Source organism: Lycorma delicatula, chromosome 5 (genome assembly GCF_047948215.1).
Source record: "Lycorma delicatula isolate Av1 chromosome 5, ASM4794821v1, whole genome shotgun sequence".
Taxonomy (NCBI): domain Eukaryota; kingdom Metazoa; phylum Arthropoda; class Insecta; order Hemiptera; family Fulgoridae; genus Lycorma; species Lycorma delicatula.
Genome location: NC_134459.1, coordinates 68300087 through 68318150, shown reverse-complemented (window position 1 = coordinate 68318150; position 18064 = coordinate 68300087). Strand labels below are relative to the sequence as shown.

The 18064-nt window shown below is 30.8% G+C and overlaps 1 protein-coding gene across 7 annotated transcripts in view; it reads right to left on the bottom strand.

The window, feature by feature from the left end:
* Positions 1 to 367: 367 nt before the first annotated feature.
* LOC142325064 (serine/threonine-protein phosphatase 2A 56 kDa regulatory subunit gamma isoform-like) overlaps positions 368 to 18064 on the bottom strand; it is a 166549-nt gene continuing 148852 nt past the window's right edge. For all 7 annotated transcript variants that reach the window (XM_075366377.1, XM_075366376.1, XM_075366378.1 and 4 more), the window contains 4 exons: positions 14773 to 14900; positions 11642 to 11743; positions 6382 to 6580; positions 368 to 1060 (listed from right to left, as the gene is read on the bottom strand). In XM_075366377.1, coding sequence (XP_075222492.1) covers positions 917 to 1060; positions 6382 to 6580; positions 11642 to 11743; positions 14773 to 14900 — 573 coding nt within the window. In that variant the 3' untranslated portion in view covers positions 368 to 916. The remainder of the gene's footprint in view (positions 1061 to 6381; positions 6581 to 11641; positions 11744 to 14772; positions 14901 to 18064) is intronic.

Genomic DNA, 18064 nt, shown 5'->3' with positions numbered 1-18064 from the left:
ATTGGCAACAGTAATCTCTTTTTTCCTTAAAAAAATCCAACACATAATAATGAAAACAATGAAAATTAGAATAATGCATAGGACAAAACATACATTAAAATAAAGTTTCAATTCCTTAATATAAACACGCAAACATACCATTATAAATGACAATCTGATCAATATATGTTGAAGAAAATTTATAAACACAAAAAAGAAAAAAACAAACATTAAAAAGTAAAAAATATTTCCAAAATATATATATTTGTTCATTATCATATTGTTTATAACATATTATAATAGATGTATTTTATTTTTTTAATTAACATTTATTTTTATAAAATGTATTTATTTATTATAATGAAATAAAATTAAAAAAAATATTACAATAAGACTGCCACTTATTGACTGACATATTTATATTTATTTATTTAACTGACAAGAGGCAGGAGTAAATGATAAGATTAAAAGTTGGAAAAAACAAATAATATATTATTAATATGGTATAATTTTATATTGTTACCGTAATAATTAGTTTTTCATTTTGTATTTATCATTAACTATTACACTTTTAGTATAGAATGTATTTTCAAAGTTCCTAATAGTAACAGTTACTGATAATTAATTACTTGGGGCTTACCAAGAATAATGAATATACGATGCGATGCATATGATACATAATCATTACCATTATTTGTAATGAGTAATAACAATAATAATAATAATCATAATGCAGCAGATATTATAGCGAAGTTGTCAGCATAACTATAATAAAATTAAATATATGCTGTAGATATCAGCTAATATGATCAGTAGCAATATTATGGTGGATATTAGTTATATTATTATTTAAAGTGCTACTACGATTATTACATCGGCCATTGCTAACGGTCAATAAGGTTGTCACATATCGATGAGTAATGTCATCTACCGATTACTAGCACTGGTTAACATCAGGTGGTGTAGTCAGGTACTCATCCGCTCTCTTATGATCGCTCAGTGCCCGGACAGTGTATGAATCATGTGGCAATTCCGATTTCCTTCGCAATAATGGTTTATCCTTGTTTCTAACTTTACGTACCTGTAAAATATAATAAATTTTACTGACAACATTCATAAATCAGCAGGTTACTTGAAGCTGTTTGTATGATAAAATAATACTACTTTATAACAGTTGACCTCCAAAGTAGAGTGACAACATCTTAATTTTTCATCTGGAATGTACTGGAGTTCAAATTCTATTCAGGGTTGGTTTTTTTTATGTTAAAAAATTCCACACCAAGCTTTGAGTTTGTGATGAAAATCAATAACAATAATAATAGAACTTCTTAAAATAAAATGATTCAGCAGAACTTTGTTCATTTTACAGAGAAATGAAGAGATATTATGTGAAATACACAAAAAATGTCCTATATTCAAAGTCAAATTTAATGAACTGGTTTCCACAGATTACTGAAGTTATACAACATGGTGAAATTTCATTACAAGATGCTGGCTAGTGTTTATTAGCTGCTAAAGACTGTAGCAGTCAATGGTACTTAAAAGTTTATATTAAGAAATAACATATATTTTCACAAAGACATTGTGAGAATACTCTGGTACAAACCGATGTTGATACAAAGAAATGCTGCTTCATAAGATTAAATTGTTACATCACATATAAGGTAATATTATTACAGCTTGAACCTTTGAGTTTCAGGAATCCCACATTTGTGGGCCAATTCATGTGCTGTAATCTTAATAATTTCTTACAAAATCAAACATTGGAAATTTGTTATTTAAAAAGAATGTTACTTAGAAAAGAATAAGACAGTTTGTCTTTAAAATGTTCTATAAGTTATAAATGTTTGGGCAACAACACTTTTTCATTTGTATCAATAATAAATGGTTTCCTCATCTATACTGAACTGATACCCAGCTTCCCTCATCACCTTTGTACAGGGTGACTTATGGGAAATGGATGTTTTTTGAATAGCCAGTGCATTTTGTGTTATTTTGTTACAGGTGGTGGGGAAACTGAGGGTAAGAATTCACTAGAGTGTGGCCTACCACTTTAGTCACAATGGAGCAGTGGACGATACAGCATTGTGTTTTCATGTATGATACTTTTATTCAAAATAATGAGTCTATTGTCACAACACAGTGGATCTTCCATCGCCACTTCAATATCGGTCGGAATGGTACAGTTCCAAGCTGAAACATGTTGTTAAGATGGGTTGAGGTGTTCAGAACAACAGGAAGAAAAAGCCACCAGGCCCTGCAAGAACCGTAAGGAAGCCCGAAAACATCACCAGAGTGAGAGCGGCATTAATCAGGAGTTTGAGTTGATCTGCATGTAGACATGCATGAGAACTAAACATGAGCTATGATTGTGTGAGGAAGATTTTATGACTTTATTTGAAATTCCATCTGTATAAAATGTAGGTGGTCCAGCAATTCAAAGTGGGGGACTATGAACAAAGAAAAGACTTTGCAGTGTGTATTCAAATGTTATTTAATGATAACCCTAATGCAATACTGTTGGTGATGAAGCTCATTTTTCACCTAAACAGTTCAGTAAAAAAACAAAACTTTCATTATTGGGCCCCTCAAAATACCTGTAACATTCATGAAAAACCTTTCCATTCTCCAAAAGTTACTGTTATGTAAAAGGTTGCCTGTTTTGGAGTAATCGGGCTGTATTTTTTCGAGGAAAATGACGTCACAGTGACAAGTGAACTCGCAACGCTATGTTCACATGTTGAATACATTTCTCGGACCAGAACTTCAGAGGCGAGGATTAAACATAAACATTTATTTTCAACAGGATGGTGCCACAGCGCATACTGCCCGCACATCATGGCAGTTGCAAGAAATATGTTTCCTGGTCAGCTGATTTTACATTTTTGTGATGTATCGTGGCCCCAGGATCACTGGATTTGTCCTGCTGTGGGTATATTTGAAAGAACGGGCTTATGCTCACAAATTTAATAGACTTGAATGAAGCAATTACAGAAGAGGTGCATTTGATTGAACAAGACATGTTGACCCGAGTTGAGGATGATTTTTTAGAGGCTGAAAACCTGCATTCAAAAGGATGGCCACCACATGCATGACATAATTTTCAAAAAAATTATTATTTTTAATCAAATAGCATGTTTTGACCTTTATTGATGTAACAATGAAACAATATTATTTTGTAAATTAACTTCGTACTGCTCATTTGAAAACCGTCTGTTTCTCTTAAGCCACCCTAACAGATGTTAATTAAAAATGTGATGTGCAATTAATACACTTCCTCATTTTCTTATTAATTACTTTGTACATACAAACTCACAGTAAAGTGTAAATATAATACACACCACTGAGAATCATGTTATGTGTTCATGTTTAAGAACACTTAAAAATATCAATGAGTAGCAGAAAATAATGGTAAGATAGAATAGGTTATCTGAGGCAGATTTAGAATTAGGCTAATAACTTAGCGGTAGATTGTTAATGGTAAGTAAGGAAGGAATGTGAGGTACAACCGTTAGGCAGTTCTGGTTGAAAAGCTAAAGTACTAGCCTGCCACTGAACATATGGTTTGGAAACATACCATAACGTGTGAATACAAGATCTCATTATTTCTACTCATTGGATTTTTTGAATTGTCCTTATTTCACTTTCTTTTATTCTTAAATTTTGACAGTTACTTCTATGTTTACAAATATGTTTAAGAAATCACTTAAGTACTTTATTTTAATTAAGCAAACTCCAGAAATAAGTTTTGTTACTTGAAATTTTTCTTGTCTGAAAAGTTCTTAACCCTTTCTGTGGTTAATTCAACTTTACTTAAATTTGTGGTACCTACCTTCAGTGCTAAGTTGACTTTAGTCCACAGTCCCTTTTCTCATCTTTTTTACCCACGACGGAACAGAGACGTATATGCATTTAGGGTAAGAGGTTGTGTGTATGTCGGTTATGATTTTTTGGATTGATTTTGATGCAGTTTTTGCATTACATATGAGGTGTGTGAGAAAAATAATGAGATTGGTAACACTGTGAGCGATCTGGCAACGCGGTGTCTACCGGTCTGTGCTAGACCGGTTTGTTCATCCCTTCCACACGCTCAGTACGAGTTTCAACTCTGTTCAGCCAACACATTATTTTTAACAGCGCCATCAGTGAAGTTGTGTTACGAAAATGAAGCATCGGAATTTAGGGCAACTTTGTGCAATCAAGTTTTGCGTTAAACTTGGGGAATTCGTGAGTGTGACCTTTGAAAAAATGAAACAGGCCTGTGGGAAACATTGCTTATCAAGAGCACAAGTTTTCCGCTGGCACAAATAATTTTTGGAAGGCCAAGAACACATTGAAGATCAACCTTGCTCAGGGAGACCTTCAACTTCAAAATCTGATGAAAACATTGAGTGTGTGAGGGTTCTTGTGAGATCAGACTGTCGTTTAACAATAAGAATGATGAGTGAACAGTTAAATTTAAATACTTTCACCGTATATCAAATTTTGACAGACGATTTGGACATGCGAAAGTTTTGTGCGAAATTGGTGCCGAAAAACCTCACAACGAAACAGAAGGACAATCGAAGAAACGAGTGCGTTGATCTTCTTGAGAGGATTGACAATGACCAAGAATTCTTCAATTGTGTGATCACAGGTGATGAATCCTGGATATTTGAGTATGATCCTGAAACAAAGCGAAGAGTGGCATACTCCGTCATCTCCTCGACCGAAAAAAAGTCGAATGAGCATATCAAAGATCAAAACCATGCTGATTTTTTTTTTTGACAGTAGGGGTAATGTGCATAAAGAATTTGTTCCTCCAGGACAAACTGTCAACAAAGTGTTTTACAAAGGTGTCCTTGAAAGACTCAGGAAAAGAGTGATTTGCGTGAGACCAGACATTGCAAACAAGTGGATATTTCATCATACAATGTCCCGTGTCACATGGCCATTTCCATCAGGGAATTTTTGACCTCAAAACAAATTCTTACAGTTCCTCAACCCTCCTATTCACCTGATTTGAATCCTTGTGACTTTTTCCTTTTCCGGAAATTGAAACATGTCTTAAAAGGATGTAATTTTGGAACTCTGGAGAGCATTCAAAAGACTGAGACTGACCGGTTAAAAGCCCTACCAGTTGAAGCCTTCCAGTGCTGCTACCAGGAGTGGGAACGACTCTGCCAGTTTATAACTGCCCAAGGGAACTACTTTGAAGGGGATAATATTGTTATTTGAAAAAAAATAAAAAATTTGGCAAGTAAGAAGTAAGTCTCATTACTTTTCTCACACACCTCATAGGTTATCAATTCAGAGCAGATTGTTAGACATGTTTTATGGTTATAGGCCAGCACTGCAGTAGATGTTTCTCTAAAACAGCTGGACCAATTTTGATGCGGTTTTTTGCAATACATAGGTATCATCTCAGAACAGGTTCTTAGATTAGTTTTACGGTTATAAGCTACCAGGGGGTGCTGCAATAAATATGTTTCTTCAAGATGGCTTTTGAATGTTTCCAAGTCTTTCTAACTCTAGCAAGGTTATATTATTGTGTAATTAAATAATTTGTGCTGGTCAAGTTTCCAAACTTTCATTATCATCATCATCAGCTTATAAATGTCCCATTGTTGGGCACAGGCCTACTAATCTTTAAAAAGTAATAGGTAAAAAATAAAATTAAAAATTTTAAAAACCCATGAAGAAAAAATCTTAAATAATTAAATAAATGTATTTTTACCTTATAATCCTTTGTTACATTGTCTTTAAGACAATCAAATTTAAGATTTTGATTAACTGTCATAGGTGGCATTTATAACTAAGATTATGTATGCAGTCTACACGCACGACAGTCAATCCAAATCTTAAATTTTATTGTCTTAAAAACAATAACACAACGTCACAGAGGATTATAAGGTAAGAATACAGATTCATAATTAATTCATGTTTTTTAAGGTTTTTTAAGATTTTAAAACTTATTTTTTACAGTTAATAAAAATTACACTATTAAGTCTCTGACATGTGCTGCCACCTTGTGACTTGCTTATAAAATATGAGAACAAATAATCAGCTGTATGTAGTCACATTGTATTTTTATTTTATGTTCTTCATGTATATAAAGTGATTTTTTGTTTTATTATATAAAATAAAAAAAAAAGAATTTTTATACTAAATGCAGTAAATATATATTTTAAATTGCACTAATTAATTATTTATATGAATGGGTATAATTTTTCCTGTTTTATTTGTTTTTGTTAGTATTCTAAAAAATTTTTATAACAAATTTATTTTTCCTTTTTAATTTACAGCTACTAATTTTGATAAATTTGCTCTTTTTTAACTTAAATAAATAAAGATATGTATTCATTTAAAACAATAAATATACTAGAAGATTTTTTTTCTCCTTTAAAATCGATAATTTTTTACCTCTCTGGCTTCAGCTTCCAGTTTCTCATATGTTATATCAGGGTCTTCCATATCACCAGTTGGTGATGTTACATTACTAGATAATGGAATACTCATTGATGATGTCCGACTCAATGTTGACTCATAGCTTGGATTACGCATTGCCAGGTTTTCCACTCTGCCCCATAAATCCTCTCGTTCTTTCTGTTTTTCTTTTTCTCTATAAACACAACATTTTTAAGAATTATCAGAAAAGGTGAGCTGCCTTTCAGATTAATAATATTTGCTAGCAACTATACAACATTAATTTTTTTTTTAATTAATAAATTTAGAATTCTATTTCTTAGAAATCTACACCTGTATCTCAATAAAATTAAAATAATTACACACATAATCCATATGGATACCAATCAAAAAGAGTTATAAACAACATCCTAACTGAGAGATGTCTTTTGAGACTTAGATTATCTTCAGTCTTGAATTTTAATTAAATAATGCATTATTGAAGCAATAATTAAATGTTAAAATAAAATTTGCATCTGATGAAAGGGACAGAAATAATACTTAGGTACTTTTTATATTAATATTTTATTTTTTCTATTCAGTGTATAATAAAGTACAGAAGTTTTCAGATGGAATATTTATTTTATCATTTAATATTTATCAGTGCTGCATTAATAATATATATAGATCATAATAAGAAATTTAGATTGATGAATACCAATTTTAAAAGGTATAAATAAAATATATTGTGATCAATGAATGAATTTCTTTATAATTATTATTATTTTCCTTCAAGACAACTGAAATTGGATACAAAAATAAGCATTTCAGATATAAACTTATGTGGAATTTTCCCATTCAGTTACCAAACCATGAATTCTTTTTTCTATACCTGGTAGTAGGTGAATAAATCCATAAAAAAAAAATAAAAAATTATTTTCAGTTTTTTTTAATATTTAATAAAAATAAATTTCATTAAAATATGTAACGAATTTTGCATGCAAATTAAAAATTACACATACAGAAAAAAACTTATTTTAATGATAAAAAAATAGTTTTCTAAAATATAATCCTCACTCTATTAAAGGCTATATGCGCAAATAATCTTAAAATTTGACAAAATTATTTTTCTAATGCTAAGCTTCAGGATTATTAAAAGATAAATAAATAATTTTAATTGGCTAATAAACTTGTTACAAACATAAAATTTGGTATAAAAGACTGATATCATCATTGAATCCAGTAAAACTTGTAAATTTGATTAAAGTTGTATAAATGTAAATTACATCTATTTGACAGCTATGTACTAAAAAGATTGGTGTTAAAAGTATGACATATATCGGTAACATTTACTAATATAAAAATCTATTGGATCAAAACATTATCATATACTGAAATAAATAAATATTGATTAAGTAAAATCATGGCAAAAGTAACCATGAAAAAGATTATGTGCAGAAATCATTTGTTTATACCAATAAATATCCATCCTAAAAAGAGAAAAATTATACAGATATATCTGATCCCATCCATAGTGAAAATTAACATTCATGTAGTCATATATCTGTTAGATTGGGAAGGGAAAATACAATAAATAAATACATTATAAAGTTTTAATAGGAATGAAGAAAAAACATTATGAGGGTAATGTTATAACTGTGAAGTGTAAAATATAGTGTTTTTTGACAACATAACAGAATATGAATAATAATAAAATGCCACAAATTGTGTACATTTGAAGAATATTATTTTCATTACTTAGCAGTTCCTAGTGACATCTGTTAACCAAACTGATCATGAACAATACCAATTAAGAATTTTTTAAATTATATATGTAGTGATTTAGTGATTTTAATATTTATAAATTTATTGTAGCACCATCTGACAATACAAAAAGGATAATTTTTGCTAAAAAATGTGGGTATTTTGATTTGGAAAGGTTAGGGCTGCTCAATGATCACTGAATAAACATCCAATGAATTGCTCTAACTAGAACAGAAAATCAAACCTTATGATGAAGTTCAACAATCTTGGAATCAAGCAAAAATCAACGAATATTAATGTAAAAATTTTCATTTACTTGTAAATGTAGCATGTGAGCGATTAATCCATATGCAACAGTAAACCATCTATCTGTTTTATCTACTATTAAAAAATCTTAAATGAGTTGTATTTTCTGAATTTACTGTAAAATCATTAAGATTGTTGTTAAAGAACTATACATTATTTCTATGTGTTCTAATGACCATAAATAAAAATTGAAAGCAGAATGGAAGTTGCTGAAATTATTTGTTTCCTTAGCATTAAAATTTTTAACAAAAGTCATACATAATTATTAATTTAAAAAAAAATTCACCAATTCTAAATGATGCCCCATTCTTAAAATTTTAAGGATTTTATTAATATTCTGCTGGGCAACGAAAATTCTTATTTACCTGTCAAACTATGATGTAAAAAAAAAATTAACCTACCAAAATTGTTAAAATGTACACAGAAAAGAAAATTAATTCACAAGGATTACTTAATTTTGTTTTGTACATTATTATTATTATTATTGCTGTAATTTTCTTTTTTATTTAATGTGATTATTTGCCACATAAAGTACCACACCAATCTGTACTATTAAGAGGGATTTACTGTTACTCTAAAGAGGGAGAGAAGTTTTTGTTTGTTTGGTATAAACAAAAAAACTGCTCGATCAATTGCAACCATATTTTTTACCCACATTTGTTGACCCACATTTGAGGTTTTTAGATATATTTCATATCAAAAAATCTCTAAATACATATATATATATATTTATATTTATAGTAGTGGAGATTTGCTTGCTGGTTGAAGCACAAATTTTAATGAAATAAATTAATGAATTGAGAGTCTCTATCACTGGTGGGTTTGAACTGAACAAATCGAATCAATCGAAATAATATTGCAAAAATAATAGAATTGAAATTATCTTAAATAAAAAATATTCCAATCATCACCACCAACTGGTAACAAATGGGGTGTCCCTGCGGCACTGTTTTAGGAGGTGCAATGGGGTGTTCTTGTAATATTTCTGTAAACAATCATCTGATTTTCAAAATTCAAACGGGGTATTTGTTAGTAGGTTGAAGGCTAACTTTTGCATGCATCAGGTACACTTTCGATCTAAATTTTGCTGTATGTGATGGTGCATTATCACAATCACATGTGTTGCCTATTTTGATATTCTGGTTGTTTTTCACGCAATGCTTGATTCAAATCAATCATTTGCTGATGGTAGCAGCAAGTATTAATGGTAGTATTAATAGTTAGTATTAATGGCTTTGCCAGATTTTAGCAGCTCATAATAGATCACACCCTTCTGATCCCACCAAACAGAGCATTATCTTCTTTCCATAGCGATGTAACCTTGAAATCGATGTCGATGGTTTGCCTTTAGTTTCCCATGATCTTTTATGCTTAGGATTCTCAAAATATATCCACTTTTCATCACCTGTCACAATTCGATGGAGAAATGACTTTCTTTTGTATCTGGCAAATAGCATTTCGCAAATGGTTTTTCAGTTTTCTTGCTGTCTTTCATTCAGTATTCGTGAAACTTATTTTCCCATCTTCTGGATCTTTCCCACGGCTTTCAAACGTATGAAGACAGCTTCTTGTGTTACATTTAATTGATCTGGAAGTTGTAGTTGCATTTGAGTGTCATCCTCATCCAACAACGCTTGCAATTCGCTGTCTTCAAACTTTTTCGGTGGTCTTCCATGATCTTCGTTTCTCACGCCAACATTGCCACTTTTGAATTTTTTTTTGGTACTCAAAGCACTGTGATTTACCAAGAGCATGCTCATGTAAGCTTCGACAAGCATTTGATGCGATTCTCCAGGAGTTTTCTTTAAATATAACAGAAAATCAATGCTGTCCACAAATCTTAGTTTGTAGGTACAAAACTCGACATGTTCAACGACAATTAAAACTATGCTGTTGTATGAAACTTGTATTGTTGTGAATTGAAAATCTTTGTCAGCTGTCAAAAAAAGAAAATAGGGCCAATGATGCAGTTTGATGGTAACTAAATTGACAGCTAGGGCCATCTATGGGCAAATTCCAGTTTCATATTTACACACCTGGTACATGACTGTTTACAAAGAATACCATAAAACAACCAAAGTATGACAGTTATAATTACTTTAAATTACTTATTAATACTAAATTGATAATTTCATTAAAAAATTTACAAAAAAAAATATGCAATATTAAATGATGAAAATGATGCTAATAGACTAGAGATGGAAAAGTATGGTTTTACTCTGCGATTGCTAATTATTATCAATTACAAAATTTTTTAGCATTTAATTCTCTTATAACTATATGTTAAAAGCTCAGAAGGTTAGATCTGATAGATGATGAGTGCACTTTTTCATTTTTCAAATATTATGTAATGTAGCAGAGTAAGAAAATTAGCATGTACATTATATGTTTGTGTAAATCATAACACTTGCATAAGTATGGATAATTTGTACAAATTATGATAGACTACAATGATTCTTTACTGTTCTGTGTTACACATTATTTAAAATCACACACACATACACACTAAAATTTCATAAAAATTGGACATAAATATAAGTTTTTTCATAATTCTTATTATTTTAATAATATTGAAATGACAAATAAAGCACAATGCCTCAGCACTTACTGATGACATAAAAACACAATATGGCTAACAGAAAAGGTAAAGATTTCACAATAGCATTTGTAATAAAGGAAATATATATACCAAGCAGTGTTCTCTATACCCTTATGCAAGTCTCTGATACCACTGTGGTGATCTGCAGTCATCAATGTGTTAATAATTATGTAGCAAGAAAATTTAAGTTATTTAGGCTATGGTAATATAACAGATATTTCTACGGGAATACAACAGTTATTATTTCATAGTGCCACAATGATCTCTTAAAAATATAATGAGTTACATCATTACTACTAAAATTAATTTATTATTGGAAAAGAATACAAAGCAGTACGCTATACAATAATTTGAATTTGGTACAATCTTGTTAGAAGAACTGAACATTTCAGGCTAGAGAAATAAATATCCTTTAACCATATAGAAATTTTTTTAGCCCTTTATGTTAAATGAAGGAAAAAAACAAGAACAAATAGTGCCACATAGTTTATATATAAAAAAAGAAAGTTTTTTATATTTTATATATTCTATCTCTATTTTATAGTGAGACAATCATCTTTCTAGGAAATAATATACACATTATAATACCATAGAATACTTTCAACATACTTCTGTTTATCCTGTTTGTATTGCTGAGTACATTCATCAAACAGTTTTTGATTCATTTCCATAAATAATTTTAATGCATTATATATAAGACCATGTATAGTCCTGAAACAAAAAGATAAACACTGTTTAAAAGTTATAAACACTAATATGCACTATATCGCTATATACATACCGTACATGGAATTATCTAAGAGGAATATGAGAAATGATAGAATAATTTTTGTGTGGCATCTAGTGGAATAATGTGACCCTGAGGAGTCTTGATTTTGTAATCAAGTATCACACATTTAATTGATAAGATTACTAATCTATGAAGATTCATTACTAACAGTATTATACAAGCATCCACACCAAAATGGAATGTACTTTTTCAGAATATGTCACTCAGCTTTCAACTATGTCTGTTATGATTTTATATGAACAAAGCAATTAATTTCCTTTTTTAGTATATGCCTGGAGCGAGCCAAGCATTCATGTGTGGCATAGATGAAGAGTGAAGATATATATTAGCTGCAACAATTTTCCTAGCTAGACAAAGTGATCAAAATTTATAGAAAATAATAATTTGAAAACATATATTTGGTTTTCAGCATCTATGTTAATATTTATGATTATTCCCTGACACAATAGGTGAAATCCTGTTAACCTGATAGAAGCAAGTTTGTAAATATAAACTTGTGCTAGATGAATGTTAATTGAAGCTACTTGTTCTGATACTCACAAAAGGCAGATAGATAATAACACTTTTATTTAAAAAAAAAAAAACAATGAAAAATACAATGGTCATTAATTTACATACACTAGTGTTGCTTAGTTGTAGAAGATGAAGTAAAAAAACTGCCAACCTGAACATCTTATTATAACTAGAAAGATTATTATAGGTTGCTGGAGTGATAAAATTTTATATTATTTTAAAAGCTGTCCCTTTTGTTTGAAATTTTATGTAAATGTTTTCTAATTCATAATGCTAATTACTATGTTTGTCTGTAAAATTATGATGCATAAAAAAACAATTTAGCAAATATTTATATACTACGGTTTGCACACAAATTGAAAATAAATTTACAAAGATGACTAAAATGTATGTTTTGTACTATGTTATTATTAAAATAAAAATCTTTATAATCAGTATCTTCAAATGTGTTTGAACTTATGGTGATGCTAAATGGCATTATGAAATATTAAAATGTTTTCCTTTTGAGTAATTCCAACAATAATAATCGTAACGTAACAAAAATGAAAAAAAAAGAAAAAAACAATAAAATACTGTTTGAAAATTTTTTCTCTTTTCCCCTACTAAAATTGTGCCTTTGATGACCAACATGATGTACAAATGTGGCTATACAACAAATAATGATCTCCTTCTGTTATATTTTATATCTTGCTTCTAAAAATGTAGGAGCAGAATTCCTTCTGATGGTGATGAAGAATATTTATCATTACATTTTAAAATTATATTTATCATCATAAATGACATAAAAACAAAGAAAAATATGAACAGTAAAAAAAAATCTGTTCATTGTAAGCCATATTCTGTAAGCTATACACAACTACAATATTGCCAATTACCAAATATCTTTTTTTTAAATATTTTTAATTTTTCCTTGCAACAAAAAAAAGAGACTTGGAGACCGAAAACAAAATATGCTGAAAAATATCTGTCACAGATTTTCATTATGGGGTTAAAGTGGTTACCATGCACAAGAAATGGTAGGGTACTAATTTATAACTTTTGGTAGGATAAGCTGAAAATGTTGCGATCAGGATAGTCTTAAAAACTGATTATGATGCAAATGGATTACAATACATTTTATTTTTTAACAAATCATCAGTAACATGAGGGCTATTTTTTCAAGTAAGGTCTGATTAGTTGTATCTATGTAAATTTTGCACGGCTATTGAAACGCGCATGCACCCCAGCTCCTGGCATGCCTTGCACAAATGCAAACATCACTTGCAGTTGTAGCATCACTGTGTATGATTTATATTGTGAAGTTGAAATGTTTCAGATAATTTAGTGGCCCTATGATTGTGAAATATGGTATGTGATTACATTTTTGACTGCAAGGAATGTGTCAGCAGTGGACGTTCATTGCTAGGTATGTGAGGTTTATGGGCCTAATTCAATAAGTGACAGCAAAGTGCATTCAAGGACAGGTGAGACAATGTCCATGATGAACCATTATCAGGCCAACCTTCTGTAATCACGGACAATTTGGTGAAGCAGTTGATGCAAAAATTCATGAAGACCGGAAATTCACGATTTCCGTTCTGTTACTGATATTCCTGCAAGTTTCACGATCAGTTCTATACAAAACTGTTTCTGAAATCCTGCAGTTCAAAAACTGTCCTGGCAATAGGTTCCCAGATTGCTTACTGAAGAACACAAAAAAAAAAGGAGAATGGCTAGTGCTTTAACATGTTTGACCTGATACACTGCGAAGGAATGAACTTTTGAACCACACTGTCCAAAAACAATCACAGGGGATGAGACATGTGTTTCTTACATTGCACCAGCATCGAAGCGGCAGTCAATGGAATGGCGACACACAACATCTTGAGTCAAAGTGAAAGGCAAACAAACAATGTCAACAAGCAAGATTATGGTAATTGTGTTTTGAGATAGACATGATGTCCTGTTAATCGATTTTATGCCCAAAGGAATAAACTCAACTGCATACTGCGAGACCTTGATGAAGCTTCAGTGAGCCATACTTCATTGACACCAATGAAGAAGTGAAAACAACTGTTGAAGACCGTCTTCACAGGTGACTGATTTCTATGATGTGGGTATAAACAATTTAGTAAAATACTATGATAAGTATTTAAATGAACAAGATTTAAATATGATGATGATACAAATGTAGAAAAGTAGCATTAAGTATAAAGAGTGAAATAAAAAAAGGTTTTTGACAATACCTTTGCTAGCTTTGTTTGTATTTAAAACAAACCTTAATAATAAAATAGCCATTTTAAAAAAAATTATTATGAAATGGATAAAATGAAATCAGTACACATCAACAGTAATTTTAATCATCATTTATGAATACTGTATTTTTACATTTATTTATATTTATTTTAAATATTATAAATAAAAAAAAAAGTTAATAAAAACAAAAATATTTACTCACTTATTCCAATGTGTCTTTGAGTTACGATATAATGATGGAAACATTATTGGAAGTATTGTTGGAGCGTTATCACTAATTAGCGACATAATGTATTCATTATTCCAGTAATACAAAGCTCTTTCAGCAACCTGCAATGACGATACCATATAAGAATTAACCATACCAAACTCAAAAGATAATAACATACTTTTAAGTTAAAAAAACAATAAAAAATTTGTTCAGCCAAAAATCTAAATTTTCTACACTCAAACTAATCTTGGACAGGATTTTATAAACCAACCTGCTCCAGCAAGTGCTTACTTGGATATAATTAAGAACTACAATTATAAGTAGAAAGTTTAAATTTAATAAATTCTACTTTTAGCTTTGAAATCTTAAAAATAGAAATTTCATATATGGTTACAACTATAAACAATGTTTTGAGATATTTATTATAATATAAAATATAATGTAAAACATTAAAAAATAAATAAAGCAATTATTTACTACCCAAGAACAACATACATGTCTCTGTCTTTCTGGATTATAATCAAAGATGGGCTTTTACCATTACCAAATATTTACTATTAAGTTGGAAAAATGGTTGGTTATAAAAGCTAAAAGAAGAAAATCAATTGGAGCTCTAAAGAGAAACTGCAATAGTTATTTTATGGAAATTGTACTTGACAGATTTTATAAGATGTTAGTAGTGCATTATGACAAATTAATAATTATCTGTGTGATGGCTATATTGCCTCTTAAGAAATATGTCTTTTTTTAACTGCATATTAACTAAAGACGAATAATTTATTTATTGAGATGTTACTTGTTCTCAATAATCATTTATGGTATGATGGCACAAAATCTCAAAGATTATGTGCACATAGAAATTTGAGGATTTATTGTTGAATTCTAAGGAAGCCTTGGATTGGTTTGGCATTAATAATGCTAAAATATTGCATTGAATGTGTAAAGAGCCTCATATGAACTATATTATGACAAGGAAATTACATCTGAGCTATATAATAAGAAATTGTAAATACCATCTTCTATACCTCACTTTATAAAGAAAGACAACCTCTGGGATTATATTATCAGACAAAATAACCCTGTTGTAGAATATGCAGGAGAGATATGGAAAAACCTTAATGATTATTTTGGGTCATGATGGTATTAATATTTGATAATCTGTACTAATGGATAATTACTTAAGAAAAAAATCTTCACTGAAACAAAGATAAAAATATACAAAAATTGGAAATATGTGTTAGCCTTAATATGAGACAATCTTCCTCACTGAGTGCTTACGTCTGAGATTTTGTACTGCATTTAAGAAAATATGCTACTAATAAAAACACTCATGTCATCACTGAAAATGACAGCACTAATACTGAATTGAATGTTGATTTTGTGCCTTGTACACAACAGTTATAGACTAAAATCTTAACTGAATTCTTAAAAACAGGAGGTGTTTACATGGAAATATTATGAACAGTACTTCATCAGATTGCACTTTTTGCAGTACCATTATTGGATATATTTTCTGTTACCAGCATTGTGGATTAATATTTTCAAACTTATTCTGTTATATTTTTCAATAAATGGTTTGTAAGTAATTTCAAACACCCCAGCCACACCTCTTTGCAATTTTTTTGTAGTCTTCAAAAAACGTTCAATTTAACAATGTATTTAACATTGAGACAGTCACTGAGACACAATACAATCACTGTATTCAACACAGTATTGTCATATAGAGAGAAGGTGACGGACAATACTGTTGCTGTCACAAATGCATTTCAAGCAATACTATGAGGGTTAATTTTTTTTCAAGGTCCGATCGGTCGTTAAATAAAAACTCGCGCAAAAATCGGATGAATCTTTGCGCATATGTATTGCACAGCGTCTCTAGTATGGCCTTCAATCACACCGCGTCACTTCGTTTAGTTCTGAACACGCAGCTAGCACGTAAACATGTCTATAACAATAGCATCTCCCGCCAAGTGTGAAGTGCGCGCAGTAATTTGATTTCTTCAGGCTGAAGGGTGTAATGCAGCAGAATTCATCGACGAATAAGTAATGTGTACGGTGGCACTTCAATGAGTGACAGCAAAGTGTGACAATGGTGCAGGAACTTTAAAGCAGGACGTATAGATGCTCATGATGCAGGTGGTCAGGGAAGGAAGCGGAGTGTCAACTGATGATCTCGTTGAGCGAGTGGATGAAGCAATTCGAGAAAATCGTCGGTTCACAATTTCTGTATTGAGCGATTCGTTTCCTGAAATTTCAAGGTCAGCTCTCTACACCATTGCGAGTGAGAGACTTCAGTACCGCAAACTGTGTGCGAGATGGGTTCCCAAGATTCTGTCCGACCATCACAAAACAATGAAGACAGACGCCTCCATAATGTTTCTCCAGCGCTACCACAATGAAGGAGATTTTTTTGAACAAAATTGTCACAGGGGACGAGACATGGGTCCATTTCAAAACTGAAGAAACAAAAGAACAATCCAAACAGTGGATGCATTCTCATTCTCCCAGTAAACCAAAGAAGTTCAAGCGAACCTTCTCCAACAGAAAGTGAATGGCTACTGTGTTCTGGGACCGGAATGGAATTCTCTTGGTGGAATTCATAGAACGTGGCATGACCATCACTGCAGCCTCATACTGTGTGACTTCAATGTCTACGAAGGGAAATTCAAAATAATCGGAGAGGAATGTTGTCATCAAGCATTGTCTTTCTCCATGATAATGCTCGGCTGCACACTGCTGCTATAAAAAAGAAGCTCCTGCAGCATTTTCGTTGGGTAGTGTTTGATCACCCACCATACAGCCTGGACTTGGCTCCATCCGATTTTCACCTCTTTGCTCATATGAAACGCTGGCTAGGAGAACAACATTTTGGCACAGACATCGAGCTGCAGACCAGCGTAGAAACATGCAGCTGAAAACACAGGCAGTTCTGTTCTATGACAAGGGTATTGGAAAGTTAGTACCACGCTATGACAAATGTCTAAATTGGCGTGGCAACTATGTAGAGAAATAATGTAACTATGTAAGTAATTGTTACAAATAAAAAATTTTTTATTTTCACTGTGGTTTTAATTTTGTGACTGATTGAACCTTGAAAAAAAATAACCCTCGTACTTGCAACAAACTGGATAATGTAGATATAGGTTTAAATCATAACATGCTAATAACATAAAGATTATAGTCTTATATATATATTTTTTAATACAAGTGTAGAGCAAGGAAAGAATCCAAAAAATGTAGTTAATATGATTATTGTTCGAAGTTATTTTTTATTTCCCTTTTA